General features: G+C 37.5%; 1 protein-coding gene across 1 annotated transcript in view; it reads right to left on the bottom strand.

Moving 5' to 3' along the window:
* Window positions 1-20925, bottom strand: part of SRCIN1 (SRC kinase signaling inhibitor 1) — a 237664-nt gene that overhangs the window by 220 nt on the left and 216519 nt on the right. The window contains exon 21 of the mRNA XM_088143286.1: window positions 8830-8970. Coding sequence (XP_087999412.1) covers window positions 8830-8970 — 141 coding nt within the window. The remainder of the gene's footprint in view (window positions 1-8829; window positions 8971-20925) is intronic.

Genomic DNA, 20925 nt, shown 5'->3' with positions numbered 1-20925 from the left:
GGGAGAAAAGGGAAATGGCCAAGGGAAAAGCAAATATTTTCTTCTCAAAGGAGAGAACAAAATAGAAGGAAACTGAGAAAGAAAGAGATAGAGTGGGGGCTAATTAGGAACATTTCTGTTAGAAGCTGGAGCACTGGCAAACCTAAGGCAAAAGGTCTGCTTGACAAAAACATGAGTACAAGATGAGTTGTTAACAGGTTTACTGAACAAGGGCAAGGAGTGATTGTTAGAGGACGTAAAGGAGAACGAAGGAGGTGAAAGAGAAGACAGGTGGGAAAATACAAATACACAGGCAGGTTGGAAAAAGAGGGGGGAGGGTTAGGGGAATGGGGAAGGACAAGAATTAAAATATTTAGTTTGTGGCCATGGACACGTTAGAACAACACTATCCTTTAGCAGAAGCAAGTAAGGAAAAAATGAGGAATAGCACAAAGGAGGAAGGGAATGCTGGTTTTTGCAGAGGTGCTGTTTAACAAATGTAGGCCCTAAGGAACTGTTTTTGGTTGCTCAATTAGAGATTAAAAGGTATCATTTTGTTTTGGAGAATATCATCAATATGCAGGCTAAAATTTGGATCTGACATGCAGGGAGGAAAGCTCTTTTTATTTTTAATGCTAAATCTTGGAATGTTTGTACAGAGGTTCTCAGTTTGACAGTGGGTAAAGATGGGGTACAAAAGGAAGGAAAAATAGCAAAAGGTGAGTGATAATAAAATATAAACCATTTATAAATAAGCAGGCTTCTTTTGTAATCATTACTTGAGTGAATTTTAAGGATCTTAGACCTGCCCATTTTGTAATCCCATAAAGAATTGTTTCCACATGATTTTATCCTCTATAGTTGAATACACACGAAATAAAATCACTTGTCATGGGGATTTGTTGTGGAATTTACACTAAATATATTAGCAAAGCAGACAGAAATCTACTTGCCCGGAAGATAGCTGGAAGGAGGCCGAAAGATAAAACCCAGTGCAAGTAATGACTAGCTAGACTAATCCATTCACTCACAGCTCTGGTGACAGCATACGTATCTGTCATGCTGTTCCTCTCCAAGATAAGAAACATTATGCAAAATGCAGAAAAGGAATAAGAAATATTAAGCCCACAAAATTAAAGGTGTGAGATAAGGGGAAAGAAAAGAAAATAAGTTGCATGCAAAAGTATAAGTGCCCCTGATCAAAGGATATGGTTCAAGAATCCCCACGTGAACAGAAGCTGTCATGTGGTACAAAGTTAAACACAACATATTTCTGCAAGTATTACTGTATGCTTACTCTTTATGTATAGCTGTTTACAGATGCAAAATAAGAAAACTGTCATTAAGATAGAGCTTATACTATTCTTATTTTTACCAAACATAGACTGTAAAAATAAAAGGAAGACATTATAAGAAGTTAAGAAATCAAAGAGGACTTCAAACATAGTCCTCTTTGATTTCTTAACTTCTTATAATGTCTTCCTTTCTTTTCCTTTTTGTTGTTGTTATGCACATGCATAATATTAAACAGTCTATTAAATTTTAGCTTCCTAGCCAGTTTAAATGTTTTATAGTTCTTTATATTTTTGCTTTTTTCCTTCAGTTGTTTTTGTTTCAATTTAAACATTTTGGATAATTTCTTTGTATCAGAATTATTTTAGTTTGAATTTTCTTTCTTTGGAACTCAGTCGTTTACTTGTTAGCTTTGGGTGTTGTAAAAAGTTATTTCTTTGCTCTTGTCAGCTAAGAATCTTTCTATTCTTCCTTTTGGATTTTCCCCCACTATTCCTTGCAGAAGTCTTCTAGCTCAGAAATATTCTTGGGTTTCCTTTATGCACTGCATGTTGGAAGTATGTTTGGTACCATTGTCTCACTGAAATATCCAAAACAGTGAGCTGAAATATATTGACTACGAAGTATTTAAAGAAAAGAAAAAATAAAGGTTTGGGATCGGCTTCACAGTTTCCAGGTATGAATATTACTGAAAATCTGTGGGGAGTCTCAGACATGCAGCGTGATCAAGGAAACCTAACAATATTTCTGAGCTAGAAAAGTTCTACAAAGAGGAGTGGGGGAAAATTCAAAAGAAAACAAAGATGCTTAACTAGCTACAAGAAATGTTTGGAAGCTGTTATTTTTTGCCAAAGAAAAAGCTACAAAGTACTGACTGAAAGGGTGCCCAACTTTTCTACCTGCTATACTCACTGTTTTCTTATTTTGAATCTGTAAGCAACTGCATGTAAATATTAAGTATGCATTCAAATTTGCAGAAAGATTCATGTTTAAATCTGTAGCACACAGCAGTTGTGTCAACTTCTGTTCACTCAGAGGTTCATTGAAACACAGTTTGATGACAGGCGCCTAAAGATTTATATGCAACTGTAGCTATATCTAATTTACCAACACTATTCACTATATCTCTCTTTACCATTCTATCCTTGCAAATCATCATTGCTTCCAACATGTCCATACACCTTCATACACTGCCTTTGTTCTATAAACTTCTAACTTGACATTCTCACTTATTCCATTCCTCTCAACTCATTCTCACTTCCTTCATATATTTGCTTTGAAATTCCGTCCTCATTCATTCTTTTTATATGACCAAACTACCTCAATATCCTTCTTTCATACTGGTCGCTCACTTTTGTATTGCTATTCGTTCAGTACTCATTCATTCTTGTCCCATCTCTTCTTGTTTGACCACATAAACTTTTTAAGTACCCCAATTCCCATAACACCCAACTTCTCACCTCCATATAACAAGGTGGGCAGAAGCACACTTTTATACATGACCTTTGCATTTATTTCACTATTCATTCCTCACAACAGACCGTAGACTACCCAGTATTTTTCTATCTGTGTTTGGACATTTTCTCTATTCATTTCCCCATCTTTAGTAAATATTCTACCAAGATACCTATAGTCATTTACTTGCTCTAGTTTTTCACAATTTATATATAACTTGCAATCATTCACTCTATTTTCCCTGTCAAACACAAGTGCCTCGGTCTTTGATACATCAATTTGCTGATCCACACTTCTTGTTGTATCATGCAATCTGATCTAATGCTCCCTGCAAATTATTCTGATTCTTAGCCAATGGCATAGCATTGTCTGCATTCTGAAGTATGCACACATTCATCCCCAATCAGCATCTAAGGTCACCACTAATATTCTTTATACATTTATCCATATATACATTAAACAACCAAGGGAACATCACACACCCTTGTCTTACTCCCTGCTCAGTGCTGAACCATTTACTAAGCATTCCATTTGTTTTCACACATGTTTGATTTCCATGATATCCTCTCATAGCATTCAACAACTGAACCTTCGATTCCATATTAACACAAAAGATTCTATGATTTCAGCCTGTTTATCATACCCTTTCTCTAAATCAACAACATGCAATAAGACTTCTCATATTTGTAATGTTCTCACTGAAATGTATGTGAGACTGGATATATGACTTGAAGTATTGCAAAGAAGCCCTCTTATCTCAAAGATTCTAATCTAGGCAGGTTCTAGTTGTGACATTCCGGAAATGAGATCCCACAATCCTCCTCCAAAGATATCACACAGTGGGGAAACACATTTACCTATTAGTTCCAATTGTATCACTATAAGCTTCACCTCTCTCTGTGGCCATCTGAGTTAAAAGGAACAAAGAGGGAGGATTCTGATGTAACATATTCTTTGTAGACAACAACATTTTTGCCAGGGGAGACTTCTAAATCTTTGGCTTCATCACCTGCAAAATTCAGCCCATTTGCCATTTCAAATTTTGTGTCACAGCTAGCTTGGTGACATAAGGCAAGTTTCTACTGATGCAAAGCATCTACACATGATCCACATAAATTGTTTTGGAGAAAGCACACTTTAGAAATGTTCCACAGCCACCAGATAGGCAAACAGCACCTGTGCTTTCTGGCAAGGAGGTTCACATTGCAATTAGTATAAATAAATAAATAAATAAAAATATTGGGATGCAGAGATACAGGGTGAAGGGAGCTATGCAGAAAAAAATTGAGGAAGAGGGGTACATAGACCCGTTTTGCTCACAAACTACGTCTCATAATAGACCACCTTTCCTCAATCTGATATCCTCCAGATACACTGGGATTACAACTCCTAGAATGCTGCCTAGGCATTCTGAGACATTCTAATACATCTGGAAAGGAAATGGCAAAACAGTTCAAAGAGCCACAAGAAGACAGCCAAATTCACAGCTATCCATCCACTCTCTCATGCTTGGGGGCAGAAGGAGAGCTTGCCAAATGAGCAAAACAGAGCGTCCTTCAGGAAGGCATTAGGAACATGGGAAAGCAGGTGTCCATGGTCTTTGATATCCTTACACATGACAGAAAAAGAAGACAGGAGCAGCAGAGAATTCTGGCGAAAGCGCTAGCAAATCAAATGTGCTTAGGGACCAAGAAGAAGGGGAGAAGGATAGGATTTTTGGAAAGGAGGGTTGAGTCAAGTCTCCAGGAACAAAGGGTGGGTGGGTGGGAGGGAGGAGAAACAGGAAGATATGTTGTGGCTTAAGGGGTGGAAAAATGGTGGTTGTTACCTTGCTTTGTGGCCTCAGAAAGTTGGCAAACCACTGGGTACACTGTTAGCATCAGCAAGAACACAGAAGCATGTGAACCCAGCTGAACTGAACTGACCAAACCATTAAGACCCCAACCATTACTAATGTACTTGGACAATAGGGTGGCAAGAAGTTTGGACAAACAGTGAATAGTGAACCAAAAACTGTCTCTGTGCATTGCATATCTATAACTGTTAAACATGGTAGTCAATTATTTAATGTTCAAATAGAAAAGGCACATGTTAATGCTGAACAGAAGTGTCTGCATAAATATTGTATTCATTGGGTGCATTGGATTTTCATTTGGAAATTTCTAAAATTTAATCTTAGGGCCCTCCTTGCCATCAGAATCATAACATGGGCAGGAGAAGTTTAGATCTTAGATTGGGAAGATTTAAAAAAACTTTAAAAAAAAAAACCCTGGAAGAAGACAGTGATAAATCAGCTCCATATTGTTGCCAAGAAAATTACATGGATGTATCCATGATTTCACCAGGAATCAAGCTCCAATCAAAAAGGGATTTTACTTCCCAACTGCAGTCCCAATAGAAATCCCTTGTATGCTGCATTTAGAGATGGAAAAAACAAGTTTCTAATGCTGTGAATGGGAGGTTTTTGTTTTCCTATTTCTAATTACGTTGTTGGGGAGGAATTTTCCTTGGGACTGCCTCTACTATGAGAAAAACTAAACCTCACTGCCTACGTAGTTGTGAGAGAAATCTGGGGCATTGATATAGAAGAATTAAAATTGTTATATGCGGCTGCAAGTTAGACAAGTCACATAACATCTATTGTTTTCATTGCAAAAGATTAACACAGCTGTTATAAAGGCATGCAATATACTGTAAATGTTCGTAGCTGTGGGAAAGACAGAATCATGGTAATAACAACAGTAACAATAAGACATTCTCATAAAAATACCATTTGTCATACTTCCACAGTTTAGATTACTTGCCTACCTCTTTCTCAGTCAGTTGTGGGTGATTTTTCTTTGTGGTGGTTCTGCTCATATTGAATTAGTCATAATCAGAAGGTGGCAATGAGGGATATCTGCTCAACCAACCCCATGACGTTTATATGAGGGATTCCTTGAGGCTTCCCTTTCAGCCCCCGTACTGTTTACCACTATGAAACCACTGAAAATCATTTTCAGATGCATAGTAGAGTGCCATCAGTATCCTGATGGCATGCACCTCTATTTCTTCTACTTTTAGATTTAGGGGAGATGGTGGAAATGCTTAATCAGGGCCAATAAACTGATTGTTTATCTGTTCAGATGTCTGACATCCAACCTGTTCTGGAAGGATTGGCATTTCCCCAAGGATCAAGAGTCTTCTGTGGCATGAAATGATCTTTACCAGCTTCGACTGGTAATCAACTATAGTCCAGCATGGACATAATTTTGCTTCAGCAATATCTCATGGTACTGTCCTTGAAAATGAACGTGAAACTTCAGTTAATACAAAATATGATACCCAAAACTGGAACTGGCTGTTATAACTATGCTACTTTTTTGTTGTTGTTGTTAGTAGGTCCTAGCTGAAATTGCTGGTTCATTGCTATTGTTGTTTTGTTCAATCGCTTCCTACTATTCATAGACAACAGTTTGGTATGAAGCAAAGAAGCTAACTGATTTTTTTGAATTCTTATCAGCTAATGCTTGTGATATCAGTGTTAGTATCTAGCCATCTTGTCTGCTGTTGAGTTCCTTTCTATTTCCTTCAGTTTGTCCAAGCATCAGGATCGTATCCAAAGACTCTTGCTTCTACATTATGTGTCTGTAATATTTAAGCTTTCACTTCATTTTATTACTTCCAATGAACTGTACTTCATCTAGATGGAATTATTTGTTCCTCTTGCTGTCTAAGATACTCTCAACAATTCTCTCCAGCACCAAAATTCAAAGGCATCAATTTTTCTTCATCCTTTCTGATGGTCCATGTTTCAATTTGCTGGTATTAATCTACCAAATACTTCAAAGTTTAGAGCCTCAACATCTGAAGAAATGTCTCTTCCCATATCTTTCTGTTTGAATCTTGTGGTCCTCCTCAAAGGCCCTATTCTATGTATACTCTTGTTCTGATGATACCCTCCTGTACTGAGGCCTAAGAGCAGGCCTTCTCAGTGATAGCCCATTGGCTTTAGAGTATTGTCCATTGGTGTCTTCTTTATCTTTCCAGTGCTAGAATGTTTCTCTCTCTCTCTCTCTCTCTCTCTCTCTCTCAGGCTTTAAATATATTCATATTTTACATATGCATGTTGCAACAACACCGTTTAACCAATCTATGCATTCTGCATGTTGCAACAACATTGCTTAACCAATCTATCTACTTGCGGTGGAGAAAATGGTGGACAGACATGCCTCCAAAAACATAGAGACAATGCTGAGGCCAGGAACTGCAACTGGGTGACGAGCCCAGACCAGTGGAGCTTCTCCAAACAAGAAGAAGCCGAAGAGATTGCCCATGTATGCTCTGGAAGGCAGCTCCTCAAGAGGAAGCCTGCAAGACCAGGAGGGACTCTGGAGGCACCTCATGAGTAAGAGTGCCGGGAGCCAAGGAAGGAAGATCAAGCTTACAGCCTCAGCAGAGCTCTTAATGGACATTGGGTCCAACCCTACTCCACCTCTTTAAACATATTTGGAATACAATTATTTAAAAGCTAAAGAGATCTTCAGAGCAGCAGAGCAACCAGACTACCCAGTGAGTGCTCCTACGACCTGGGGTGCGTTTAAAGGAAAAGAACAGGAAAAAAAGCATAAGGATTTAAACATTAGTCTACAGCAAAAAGCTTACTAAGATTTTGGATTATAAAAATTTTAAACAGATAAAGGGGCCAGCGGATTTTGTATTTTGTTTTAAGTTCCTTCAAATTAATTAAATAAATAGCACATACCTCCATGGGAAAAAGCTCTGTTTGGGTTCTCCATGGGGAATGACTGGCGGATCATTGTTTAGTTTTACAGATTTTAAATTGTGATTTTATTGTGTTGGAAGATGTCCTGAGAAAACTGTTTTAAAGGATGGAATCATTAAAATAAAATAAATAAATGTCAATTTATGCCCAAGGGAACCAATCCAGATAAGAATCAAAGAACTAGGCAAAGAGTTAAAATTCCACCTCCAAGTCAATGAAAAAAAAGCACCGGCATACAAACTGCAGCATCTATGAAAGATTAATGCCCGGAACAATAAGCTTAGGTTCCGTGGGAATTCTTATTGATCCCTTGAGGAAAAAAAAGATTGCCGCAGTTGCATCTCTCAGGGACCATTCATCCATTTTTGTATTACCTCCCAAATATCTATCATTAATCCAGTAAAATGAATTATAAAATAATTTTGTTCAAAAGTATAGGTAGTAATTGACCTAAACTATATTTACATGAAAAAAGAGAGATGAACTTGTATTTGGTTGTACTTCTTGATTATCTGGAGGATTCATTTTAAAGTTATCACTACTCAATATTTTCTTAGTGTAAATGGTTAATATAGTACATTTCTATCATGCTTTAAAAAATGTGGTTTTTTCCCCAAGCAATTGTTATGCATCTGTTGTAATTGCTCTAACTTTCCATTGCTTTTCACCTTCTAGTTAAGAAATATTGCAGAGTTGCTGTCAGTTGACTTTTTTATACCTCTTGCAGAAGGTTTTCCTTTCAATAGCACCCCTTAGGCCACCTCTAAATTTGGGTTATTATAGTATGCCAGGCATACTGAAAGGGTGAATTCTAGTTGTTGTCTGGAATCTGGGTGACTCTTCTGGAAGATACATGCACATGGCCCTTAACAACTGAGGAACACTGACTAAAGCTTGGGTGAAGAGTGAGTCCTGTTTTGACCTCACAATACATCTGGGAAATGAATGAGCTCTAGCATCTGATGTATGTACACCTGCAGACAATGGAATCATCTCTACTTCCACTGTCACTGTTAATAAATGCGTAAGTATCCCTTCATCTGGAAATTCCTGCAGCGATAAGCTATTGTGGACCACCCCACATAGGAGGAAGATGAGCCCCAAATATAATTTTAAAACCACATTCCAAATCTGAAGGGCCATTAAGAATCAGTATTCAAAATAGATGCAGATGTGCCTCTCTTTATACCCATCCACAGCCTGAGAGACAGGACTATTTTCCTGGGAGTACTCCACTTTTCTTCGCCCAAGTGCCAAAATGAAGAGCTTCTAACTCATCCTGCCTCCACCCCAGTACTCTCACAGAACAGTGGCAAAGTGGCCTACAGATAAACTACCTGTTGTTGTCCCTGGATGCGCATGTATTCCATGCGTTGCTTTATGTGTTTGCTTTTGTCTGGGCTGCCTTGCTGGGTTTGCTTCAGCCGTGATGCTGGATTGACCATCTTCATGGCTGGAATCGAGACACCGCCACCACTCTGGAGAAATAACAGATTAAGTGATATTGTTGGGGATAGGTTAAAGAACAAGGCTGTTGAAAACTGACATAAATAACAGCTTAAGGGCTTGCCTTTGTTTCTGCAGCTGTGATGTCACAGAGTGAACTGGCAGCTGTTGCTTCCTGCCAAAAGCAAATGCCTCTATCCACCAGTAAACTGAGCTGCTAGGATGTCATGGAATACTCCCAAACATTCTAACCACTCAGAAAGGACATGTTTGTCTGATAATTTTGACACAAAATGCAGCTGTTATGGATGAGCATGTGAAAGTCTTTTTTTGCAGGGGGGGGGGATTCTGGTCAGGACAAGTATTTCTTGCAGTCATATCTGTTTCAATTTTATTGTCTTGCTGCACAAGAAAATACAATAATTTTTGAATGTAAAATGACTTTCCATCAGTATTACACTACTAAACACATAATAATTGTGGCCCCCTTTGATCAGCCTGGTAAAGAACAGATAGATGCTGATGCCAGAGACTCAGGAAATTACAGAATGGGTATTTTGCATATGTTTTTAAAATGAGTCCTTACTCTGTTCACCCCAACTTCCTTTGCCAGTCTGAAAACGCATAAGAGGTTTGGGGAACAAGAAGAGATGAACAAAAGAACAGAGAAGGTAATTGAACAGCAGGAAATAACAGAGGGATAACAGAGGAATGAGATAAAGGATTTTATTTTTAGCATATGGGTTTCTTCATACATCTTTACAGATCTAGCACACGTACTCTGTAGGTGGAAAGCGGTTCCCATAGGTAGATCGCTTATGCTCAATAATCATAATATTAAACATATCTTATTCCTCACCTCAAACACAACTTAAAGCTAACTAGTCCTAAAAATGTCAAAAACCTATTAACACTGTAATGCAATTAAAAAAAAATAGTCTAAAGCAGTGCCAAAATATTTACAATTTTAGCCAAAGCATCAGTAAGGGCTCACATCACATTATAGTTTATCTATTCAAATACACAGAAAAAATAGGAATGTTCTATCATCCGCCCCCAAATATAAAGCATCTAGCTAAGTTGAAAAATCTGGCCACCCAAGACATTTTGCTACCTGCTGCAGAGTTGAAGTACCCTGAAATTAAGATCAACATACTTAAAAGTTTTGCTGCACTATTCAGGTATCAGCTTTCATCAGTATGTCTCTTTTTGAATTTATGATACATTTGCCTAATCCTACATTTGTTATAGTTATATAAAAATGAAGAAAAATTCCTTGCAACATACTAAGCCAAGCAGTAGCAATAAATCAATAGTGTTCAAAACAAAAACAGGATTTTAGAAAATATAGTCATTTTAACTGCAGCAATTCTACCAAGGAATGATCATGGAAGAGATTGCTATGACTTAAGACTTGTTTTAATCTTGCACAGAAGGGGTCATATTTTTTAACGGATGCTGAACTTTTGTAATAATCACTTAAATATCTACCTGGACTGATATTTGAAGGGTAGTAATGTCTTGAATCTGTTTCTCTGATTCTTTATTATGTAATGTTAACATAGAAGGTGATTCATGAAAATTAGGTTCTAAACTTGCTATTGCATGAAATTTATTTAATTTTCAATTAAATTGCAGAGGGTAGAGGAAGGCATACAAGGATAATCTTTCTTTGCCTTATATCAACCAATAGGGAAGGCTACTTAGCTGTGTGGAAGTAGCAGAAATATTGGCAGAAAGTCATCATGTAATGCTGAAGCTTCAATTTCAAGGGACTTTAAAGCTGTGTTCTTAAATACATATATTGGATTTCAGAATGGCTTTAATAAATTCAGATTAATGATAGGTAAGTTTCCATGGCAGGTAAAGCTAATGGGAAAAAGGAATGAAAGAATGGGGAGAATTCCTAAAAAAGGAAATACCAAAAGTACAATTGCAAACAATTCCAATGAGGAAGAAGTCAGTGTGGCTACACAAAAAGCTTAGTGAAGTTCTTAAAACAACGAACACATATAGCAAGAATACTGACAAAAAGCCCAGAATTGTAGAGTTGGTGCCTGAAAAGTGAAAGCTTAGAATGAGCTGAGATGCTAAGACTATCAAAAATAGTTTCCTTAGATATGTACAAAATAAAAGAAATCAGTCAGGACATCAACTGGAGAGCGAAGATGGCAAAATGCTAACAGGTAGTACACACATGCACGCACACACAGCAACGCTACTCAACTCTTGCTTGGATTCAATCTTCTCCAATAAGAACATAAACAATATAAATATAAATAGATGAAGGGGAGGGACTGAAACATGAAGATGATGGGAAACATGTCCAGGGTAGATCTGTCTACTTCGACTAAATTGAAATCTCCAAGGCCAGATGAGCTGCATCCCAGGTACTAGCTGATGGTTTGGTTGAGTCTTTATATAGTATGGGAGGAGGAAAGAGGTTCCAGGAACTGTACTGGATCCAGGAACTATAGAGCAGTCAGTCTAACATTAATACTTGGGGAAATTTTAAGTATTTGCATGTGCCTTGAAAACAATGAGGCAATCATCAGAAGTCAGCATGAGTTTGCCTAGAGGTTTTGCATGATTAACATCTCATTTTTTGATCAGATAACTCTCTTAATAGATGGGAATACTGAGAATGTAATATATTTTAAATTCAGCAAGGCGTTTTTCAAAATATCCCATGCCATTCTGATTAATAAGTTTGATATGTATGGGCATGACAATTAAATGGCTACAAAGCTAGCTTTAAAGAGGTAGCTAATGAACACTCAAAAGATCTTCATCAAATTGGAGAAAGGTATGTAATATGGTGCCACAAAGTTATGTTCTGGATTCTCTACTCTTCAATATTTTTATTGATGACTAAGACAAAAAATTGGAAGGAAAGCTTCTCAAATCTGTGGGTGACACGAATTGGATGAGATAGCTAATACCCTAAAAGAGTCCTTAATAGTAAAAGCAGTTTTGCCAGTGGAATCAGTTACCAAGAGAGGTGGTGTATTCTCCTTTGGTAGATTTATTCAGAAGATAAATGGCCATCTGTCATAGATGCTTTGCATTTTTACTTTGAGCAGGGAATTAACTCAGTGGCCTAAATGGTTCCTTCTAACTCTATGATATCTCCATGTGGATTTCAAAAAATGCACCAATGATCTGCAGATCTATTAAATGATATTCAATATTTATACTAAGCATGGATGTTTGAGAAAACTCCTAATGTGACTTATTGATTAATTACTGATCTAATTATTGTTTGTGCTGGTAAGCGTATCTGATTAAATCTAGCAATCCCATTACCAATAACAACTTTTAAAGAAATGTATCTCTCACTCTATCAAATGCTTTAAGAACTAAGGATAGGAAGACTGGGGCAGTTTTGATATACTTAGCTTCTGAATTCAATGCTGTGTCATGGCTACACCAGAAAAGAGACAGAAGCCTGCACCGCGCCTTGCTGTGTCTCATTCCCATCACACATTAGATAGATTTGAAGTATTACTAATGTTTACATTGAATTTTAATTCACTTTTCCATAGATTATTGAAATTATCAGTTGTATGCAACTTCTTTGCCTGAAATCACTATTGAGACAACTTGGGTTCATTGTACAATTCAACTTTTGAATTTCAACTACATAATCTTTATTTTAATTTTAAAATAGTAATATTCAGTCAGTATATTATATGCAGATATCAGAATCCTAAAAATATCAGCTTCCATTATTTTATCTTATTTTAAAAGCAACTTTCTAGCTCTTAGCCAATATTCAGTGAAATTTGTACAGTCTAGATTCAGAGATGGGACAGAATTTCCAGAACATTAAATCCAAATGCTTAGCTCTCTGTATGTCTAAATGCTGTGAACTAAACTATAAAAATATTCTTGATTTGCATGTTTTAAGGAGGTTACAATTTTTGGAAGAATTTCTTCAAAATCAATTTCTTTGATAAAAAGCTGAATGTGAATGTGAGTGTATGCATATCACATAGACACTAAGTTGAAAATAATAAAACAGCTGTAAATATCTTTGCCCAGTACAAATAAAATTAAGCTCTTTCAAGGCTCATGGATATTGGTGAAAAGCAGGTAAAAACAGTGAAAATAATCTCTTGCATTTCATTAATAGGATTGGAAATGTTTAACTTTGGCTGGGTTGTGATCTCAGTTTGTGATTTGTTTAGGTTCCTGGGTACTGCAACTTAAAAAAAAAAAGCTAATAGTTCTAATGCAAGATTTGGCCTAGAATAAGAGGATTAAAGGAGAAGCATCATCACTGTCTTCACATATTTAATTTTTTGGGGGGTTGGGGGAAGAAATAATACAGAGGAAGATGCAGGAAAACAAGCAGAGTTACAAATAGATGACTATGTCTGAGAAGCACAATGAAAGCCTCATTCTGAAGCACCCAGATATCAGAATTAAACTTTAGCTGCCAAACACTGTTTTGAGTTATTCCTGAAACTGCCTTTTTGTGAATAACTTTGGACCTTTGTTCTCAGTTACTCATTTGGGCAGCATGGGAAAAAAATGTAATAAAGGGGTGGATTATGACTAAGATCTTTTAAGAAACCCATGAGAGCCTGTCACAATTAAAATCAAGTAAACAAAAAGACATTCATGCATAGAAGCCCAGCACTTACTTCGCTGCTTCCAGCTTCCTTCTTTTCTCCAGCTTCATACAGTTTTGCTTTTAAATGTAGAGTACAGAAGATGGGATCTTTACTACTGCTGACCTAAAAACTCATGAGAAACTTAACCTTCTCTGCAATAAACATACTGCCTGTTTTCCCAATGTGCAGATAAGGTGGCAGAAAAATGGGTGGAGAAGATTTCTTTTTAAAGAGAGGACAAAGTAAACTGTAAGCATTTGTGGCCTCACGGAAATGTAACATTGCCAATGTCTGGACCTGAAGTACTATGAACAAATGAGAGGCTTCAAGCTTATACAAAAAGGCTCTCTCATATAACAAAAATTTGCTCTTTCCAAAGGGAAGGAGGGGAAAGAACACGGGCGGAAGGCAACCTTTTATTTATTTTTAAAAATTCATCTAGTCTGACATTGTCAAGCTTTCATTTTATTACATAGCCTGCTGATTCCTTCAGTAGTTCAAGCCTTCCAAATTAGAACTCCACATACCTTCCCAGCCCTTTTCAAAGCAGGTGGAAGAGAACTTAAAACCTAACAGAGTAGCTAATACATGTACAATTCCATGCTGGTTGGCCCCATAAGAACAGGTATTCACCACTGAATTTCAGAAATTGAAGGAATGAAGAGACTTACTCTTATCCCCAAAGTCTGAACATTATTTGGTGTGGCATCTTGTGGGAATTATATCTTGCCACTTCAAATTTCAAAATGTTCTCATCATTCAAAACTTTTGTAAGAAATGTAAGAAGTTCATAAAGCTTCCTAATCTTGCAAAGTAAGTGAATAATTCATTTTTATCTCTCTCTCTACAATGGCGCACGCTGAAGTTTGTATTCTCTGCTACATTTAGAACTGAGTGAATTCAGAAAATGTTCAAGTTTTACTCCTAAAACAAATTTACAGACTTTGCTTTAATTAACAAAGCCAAGCCAATTTTGATCACATTTTGCTCCATGGCTAAAGGGAAAAGATTTTGAGTTGGTCCACAAACCTAACCCTTCTCTGGGGATTTGGAAGGAGAAATACAATAAATACAAATCTATCCTCTATTTCCATGCAGCACATCTCCCTTCTGCCAATCTATTAGTGAAAAGAAATAGATAAACATATACTGTATAGCTATCAGCTGGAGGAGTTGGAAAGAGGAAGACACCAATGAGCAGATGGACAAATTGGGGTATTTCTTAAAGGGACAATAGCATTATACATTTAAACTCATCCAAAACTACTTTCATTGCCTGACCTCTTCGTATAATCCCAGGCTCTTAGAGATTTTCTGGTGGTGGTCATGGGTTGCTAAGAATTCTGCATTAGAGATTCAAGAAAACTTTTGCAGAACTCTATGTTCCATGGTTGAGAGTGAACCACAACAGCTGAACAACCAGGCATGTGCGAAATGGTTTAAGTTTGTAATTCAGATTTGTCTAAAGTGAAATGCAAGAAAACCCCTTTGATTTCTATGAAGAAACCGTCCTTAATGCATTTCAGAGATAGATTTGATGGTGGTGAGAAAAAGTTAGTACAAACAGGAAGCAGAAAGTGGTAGTAACAACAGTACTAAAGAAACAGATAGCAATCATTTTAAAAAACATGAAAACTATTTTATAAAAAGAAAGAACAGATAAGGAAATGAAAAGTGCTTCATTTAACTTTTCAGTGAGACTGAACTGAAGTCCCACTTTACAGAGTCCCAGCAACTGGTGGTTTCACACCTTTTCTCTTGAAAACAAATGAAATCTTGAGAGGACAGACAGTAGATGACACTTTCAGGAAGAATCAAAAGGAAGATCAAGAGGAACATCAAAAAAATGAACCTGTTCAACAGAATCTGAGGCTTGGATAGCAAAGGAGGCTTGGAGCTGGTTGGAGAAGAGTTAGGTGGGCTGTGATTTGCACTGTACTATTTTGAGCTTGGCATTCTGACTTCACATCCCTGTAACCAGTAATGCCACATCTGGGCACATTCATGCCTACCTTTCCTTCTCTGTTTTTTAATCTTTGGATTTTAGCTGTCCAGAAATATTAGGTCAGTAGATGCCTGGCAGCTAATTACACTGATAGTTCTTTCTAAGTCATTGATGGTCTCTTCTAGGATGTCCAGTTTTTGGCAAGTGTCTTTCCAAATGTCTTGGGTTCTTATAGTCATGACATCAACAGTAGCACACACCTTTTATTTCTCATCCAGATTCCTTTACTGATCTTCTCTTAAAATATCTCATCCTCTTCTGTAGGATCCTGGTATTGCTGCCTAAACCATTTCTCATATTCAGTGGCTATTTCGTTCCCAAGGGATTGTAGATTTTGTAAGGGAAAATACTATTCGAAACATCAGCCTGGTTACCTCTAAGCATCTGTTTGCAATCTTCATTATGGTTTCTCAAAATTGTAAGTATCTCTTCTGTGTTCTGTCTTCTTTGCTTTCTAGTTCTGTAGTGCCATGTTTGTTATCCAACCCCATGAGTACTTCACCTTCTTCTGTGGATGAAGAAAAAGTCTTATCACCAAGTATGACATTTGATAGGATGACACAGCTGTTTGTCTCATGTATGGACCCCAGCCCCTTTAGCAAATGTCTGTAGATTCCTTGTTTGGTTGACCCCAGCATTCACAACCACAATGATATTGCCTTCCAGTTGAACAAGTTTATCCTCCAGAGATGTTTTGACGTTCCATGTACTATACCTCCCATTCCCCTAATCAATTACATAAAAATACCAGTCGTAGACTCTGGTAGAGCCACCCCACCCCAACTTTCTGTTCTGCAGGCAGAGAATGAATATATGATGGTCTTATTACACAGACCAAATGATGAGCGAAACAAATATTTCAGTTTCTTTTCATTGTTGCTCAGCTCTCCCAGCAAGGCCTTTTGTTTCTTTTTCATTTCATCTGTAATCCATCCAAAGTCCCAACTGCCCCTCAGTGCTTCAGTAATAATGAGTCCAAGGACTGCATAACTCCAAGCCTGCTTGTGGCTTAGATTCAGGAAATGGCAAGTTGGACACCCACACGGAAAGAATAATGTGAGGGAAATGGGAGTTATTACCATATGGTGGTCCTGAGAGTCCTGACTCTTAGGAAAAATTTATACAAGAATTATTGAGGCAGGAATATTTAAGCAGTGAGCAAACCAGGAAACTTAACTGTTTAATAATCTATTAATATTTTAATAGTGTAGCTGGATTGACGATTTGTCAACATAGACCATTCTTTTGTCTTAGATATGTGTATTCTGGGGACTTGGAAACTTGGTCTAAAATGTGAGAATAGGTAATGGCAGACCAATATCTCTCACCACAAGTCATATCCAAACTCCTAAAAAGTAACACACATATGGTAATTTCAAATGAAAAAGTATACTGTGGTGTTAATTAATTTTTTATCATCTTCCCACACTGCTGTTTTTCTACGAAATAAGCTCCCATACTGGGAATGACTGAGGAGCAGAGACAGAAAAACAACCCAAGGTAGCCTTCCCCAACCCTTTCCATACTGACCAGGGAAGTTAAGTCTATACATCTGGAAGTTGCCCAGATTGGGGAAGAAGAACTTTGCAAGAAAAGTCCTCAGCAGTTCCTTTCTATGCCTGGTTTCTATTTGAAATTGCTCTCCCCTGTGATATAATGGTGTTTTGAGGCAACAAGTATCATGAACTGTTGTTATCTCTGATATGACCAATAGATGATTTTTTTTTTTAGCTGACAAGCTACCCTGCTCACTCTTGCCTCTCACAGCCCACTACTTTCTTCTCCATTTTTCCTTAGTGTTTCAAAACTTATCAAACTCTTTTTTTTAAATCACAGAAAAACAGGGATAGAATCAAGGAGGAGAAAGAAATGCATGCAAGCATCACAGGCCATGATGTCTCTATTGTGGCCTATTCAACTCTCTTATAAACTACTGCTTGATTCCAGTGCAATCATGTACAGGTCTGCTCAGAAAAATGTCCTGCAGAGTTATACCCAGGGGAAATAAGTATAAGACTGTAGCCTTAAAAGCATATTTCTGAGCTTTTTTAAAAAAAAAAATCACAGGGCACCTGTCCAAAAATAGAGGGTCTACTTAGTGTTCCTTTTCTCACTAATTAACAGGAAGTTTAATAACAGGATGTAGGAACAGCTCTCATAAACAAATAACAGTGTAGAGATATTCCCCAGACAGGCCCCCTTATGAGAGTCATATCTCCCATTACTGTTTTTCATAGCATTCAAATCTCTAAATGGCTACTTCACCTTGTCCCATTGTCCTCCCTGCACAGAATCCCTTTAAAAAATGGCTTTGAAAACTTTGTCCATGTAGTTACTCCAGCATAGACTGAATTTCTGCAACTTCAGGCTAGGCTTCAAATTCCTCCCCTCCTAAGATTATTTTCTTCCATAAAGATGTCTGTGTTTGGGGGGAGTTCTAGGAGTGTTCAGGGATGAAATTTCTTGAATTTGAAAGAGAAGGAGGTTTATCTGATAAAGGGCTGGGGAAAAAAAACTTGCTAGGGTATGTGTATGCCATGATTTGGTGCAAGTGAGAAAAGGCTCTATGGTAGTCTCATTCCTTGAGATCCAGCAGTTCCTTGGGCCATTCCCTCCTGCTTTATAACTTGCAAGCTTACCTGAGTGTGGTGCATGGGCTCATGGGACACTGAAGTTTATCCTAGCTATAGGAAGGCTGGTAGTAGAGCAGCCTATTAGTAGAACATGCAGCATGAGGGTTACAATGCTACCTCCACAGTCCTCAATCTTCCAATAAAAGAAAGAATGAAAGAAAGGGGGGGCCAGCACATTGATTGGGTCAACAGAAAATACAGCAAAACAGGACTTTCTATTGTATCATCCTTCCAAAAGAGAAAGGGTAAGAGGAAAGGGCAAAGGATCATTACAATGTACTATCAATTAAGGACTTGGAATTTTCAGCAGCCATTTTGTTCAAGCCAGATATTTTTTCCTCAGCTTTAGGTGAGCAGGTGTAAGACAAATAAGAATACAGTAAGAGAAGAGTATGAAGATAACCTAGACATGCTTTTTTCTTTATTATAAAAGAAAGCATAGTCTAACATGGGTGGGGACCTTCCCATTTGGTTCTTAGGAGTGTTCTACAGCAGGGTACCTCAACCTTGGCAACTTTAAGACAGGTAGACTTCAACTCCCAAAATTCCCCAGCCAGCCTTGGAAGTTGAAGTCCACCCATCTTAAAGTTGCCAAGGTTGAGGAACCCTGTCCTACAGTATCCAAACCTGCCAAGCCGCTGAAATCTCTATTCCATTTGTAACTGTAACAAAAATCCAGAGGCAGAAAATAAACACTCTTCCTTGTGTATGTGTTTGTACTTCCAGTTTCAATACTGTATCATTGTTTTGGTGTTGGTTTTTCACAATTTTCTCACTTGGAATTTAAATCTGTATCTTAGTGTCTGCCAACAAATCTATGACTGCAATTTGAAATGACCAATTTAATCAGTAGGTGATGTATTAAATAACCCATTCATGGCAGATGTGTGGTTGGAAGTGTTTCCCTAGCAATGGATTTTCCCTGGTGTGTAAGATGAAGATACATTTTTCTCCTAATAAAAATTATGGGAAGGAGAGATGCAGAATTAGGGTCCCCCACAAGAAGTTGGCCTTTCATTCTCAGTTCCAAGATATCTTAAGAATCCTCAGAAGATGAAGCACCTATCAGAAGGGGAACTCTATTCCATGAGAACTTCAGTGTTATCATTATACTAAATTATGAAAAATTAAACAGATGTGTATATAAACTTCATTTAATCTATTTAATATGCTTGAATGTAAATTTTAAGACAGTTAAGGTGTTTTGTTTTGTTTTGTTTTGTTTTTGCAGAATATTTTAAAAGTTCCATAACTGGAGGGGGCAAAGGAAGGTGAAAGGATATAGAGATAGGGGACTGTGTAAAATTATTATTGGGAGGAACTTGATGGAGCTGAACCAAGAAGTTGTGTTTCACTCCCTAGTCCTTGGGAATATCTGCCCAAAAGCTGTTAAAAATAGGTCCAAAGGGAAAACAACAACAACAGCAGGGGATGATTCAGCTCTTTACCGCATTTAATTTGGTCCAGATCACAAGTTAGCTTCCCAGGGAAATCTCACTTATGTGATTATCAAACTGCACACATTTTTGGACTGTTATGTAAACCCCTTAAATAAGCAGAGAAAACTCATCCTCCCACCAAAGTGGGGGAGGTGCTGGAAAGCTTCAGTCAACTGTAGTCTCTAGGAATAATGTATTTAAGATAAGAGGCACATTCTAGGTATCATCTTAAATATATTTTCCCCATAAGACCTAGTGAAGATTGGACCCATGAGGCAGCACATTTGGCACATTCAAAATGTGCTATAGCAATGCCACCAGTCTACAAGGTCTGTGTGAGAAGGACAGCCTCATAGTCTGCCAATCAATGAAAAACATGTAATTATCTTATAACTTACAGGAAAAACATCAGATGGTTAGAAAATTAACTATATTTTTAATGGAAATCAGATAATGAAAATATGAACGAGACCAGCTTTCCCCAACTGAAGTCCAATGTATCTGGAAGGCCCCTAGTTAGGAGAAGATTAATATACACCAGAGGTGGGGGTTGGAGGGGAAGTAGATAATGTATATTAGATGAAGCTAAATCTCAAAGGGTAACTTTCCCAAAGCAAAACTCATTGACAACAACCAGCTGAATTCTGGTTGAACAGAAGCCACTTTAAGGTGTCCTGAGTATTTTGAAGTCATTGCTTGTATGCCCACCAGGTTATGCCATTCTTCTGAGAGTTGGCTTTACTAACCTTTGGGTCTTTTCTTTTGGGAAAGAGGAGGGGTGGCAAAAGCCCTAGGAAAGCACTACTTCAAAGTGGTATCAACATCTTTAAGCAATATTTCTCCAATGTTGCAGGGAAAGAAGCTACACATGAGGACCTGAAGACCAGGTGGAGGGGATTCGCATCCCAGATTCACCATATGGACTGGAGGTTCACCATCTTTGATATTTGCTATGGAATTGTAGGAAAGTGACAAAGAACCACGAAGTCTTTAGCTCGAGTCTTGAGAATGGAAGTTGTTGTTTTTTTTTAATCCAAGTTAAGGAAGAAAATTAGCAAGCTGGGCAAGTGCTATCAGGGTTAAAATACCGCTATAGTTTAGCCGGGCCACAAATGACTAGAATTTGCAAGATACTTGCCAATTACAATTCTATATTGAGAACTGGAATGGCAGTCAAATTCTGCATCAGAATTCAGAAACTAAGTATGAATTACTCCAATTATGCATTATTGGAAACAATTTGGTACTAAAGGTAGTATTATTATATTAACTCATTAAACAAATCATGTGT

This window comes from Python bivittatus, unplaced genomic scaffold (genome assembly GCF_059951505.1).
Source record: "Python bivittatus isolate LINGU-HERP-01145 unplaced genomic scaffold, Pbiv_v1 ctg000410_np1212, whole genome shotgun sequence".
Taxonomy (NCBI): Eukaryota; Metazoa; Chordata; class Lepidosauria; order Squamata; family Pythonidae; genus Python; species Python bivittatus.
The sequence above is the reverse complement of the archived record's forward strand: the minus strand, read 5'-3'. Positions and strand labels throughout refer to the sequence as shown.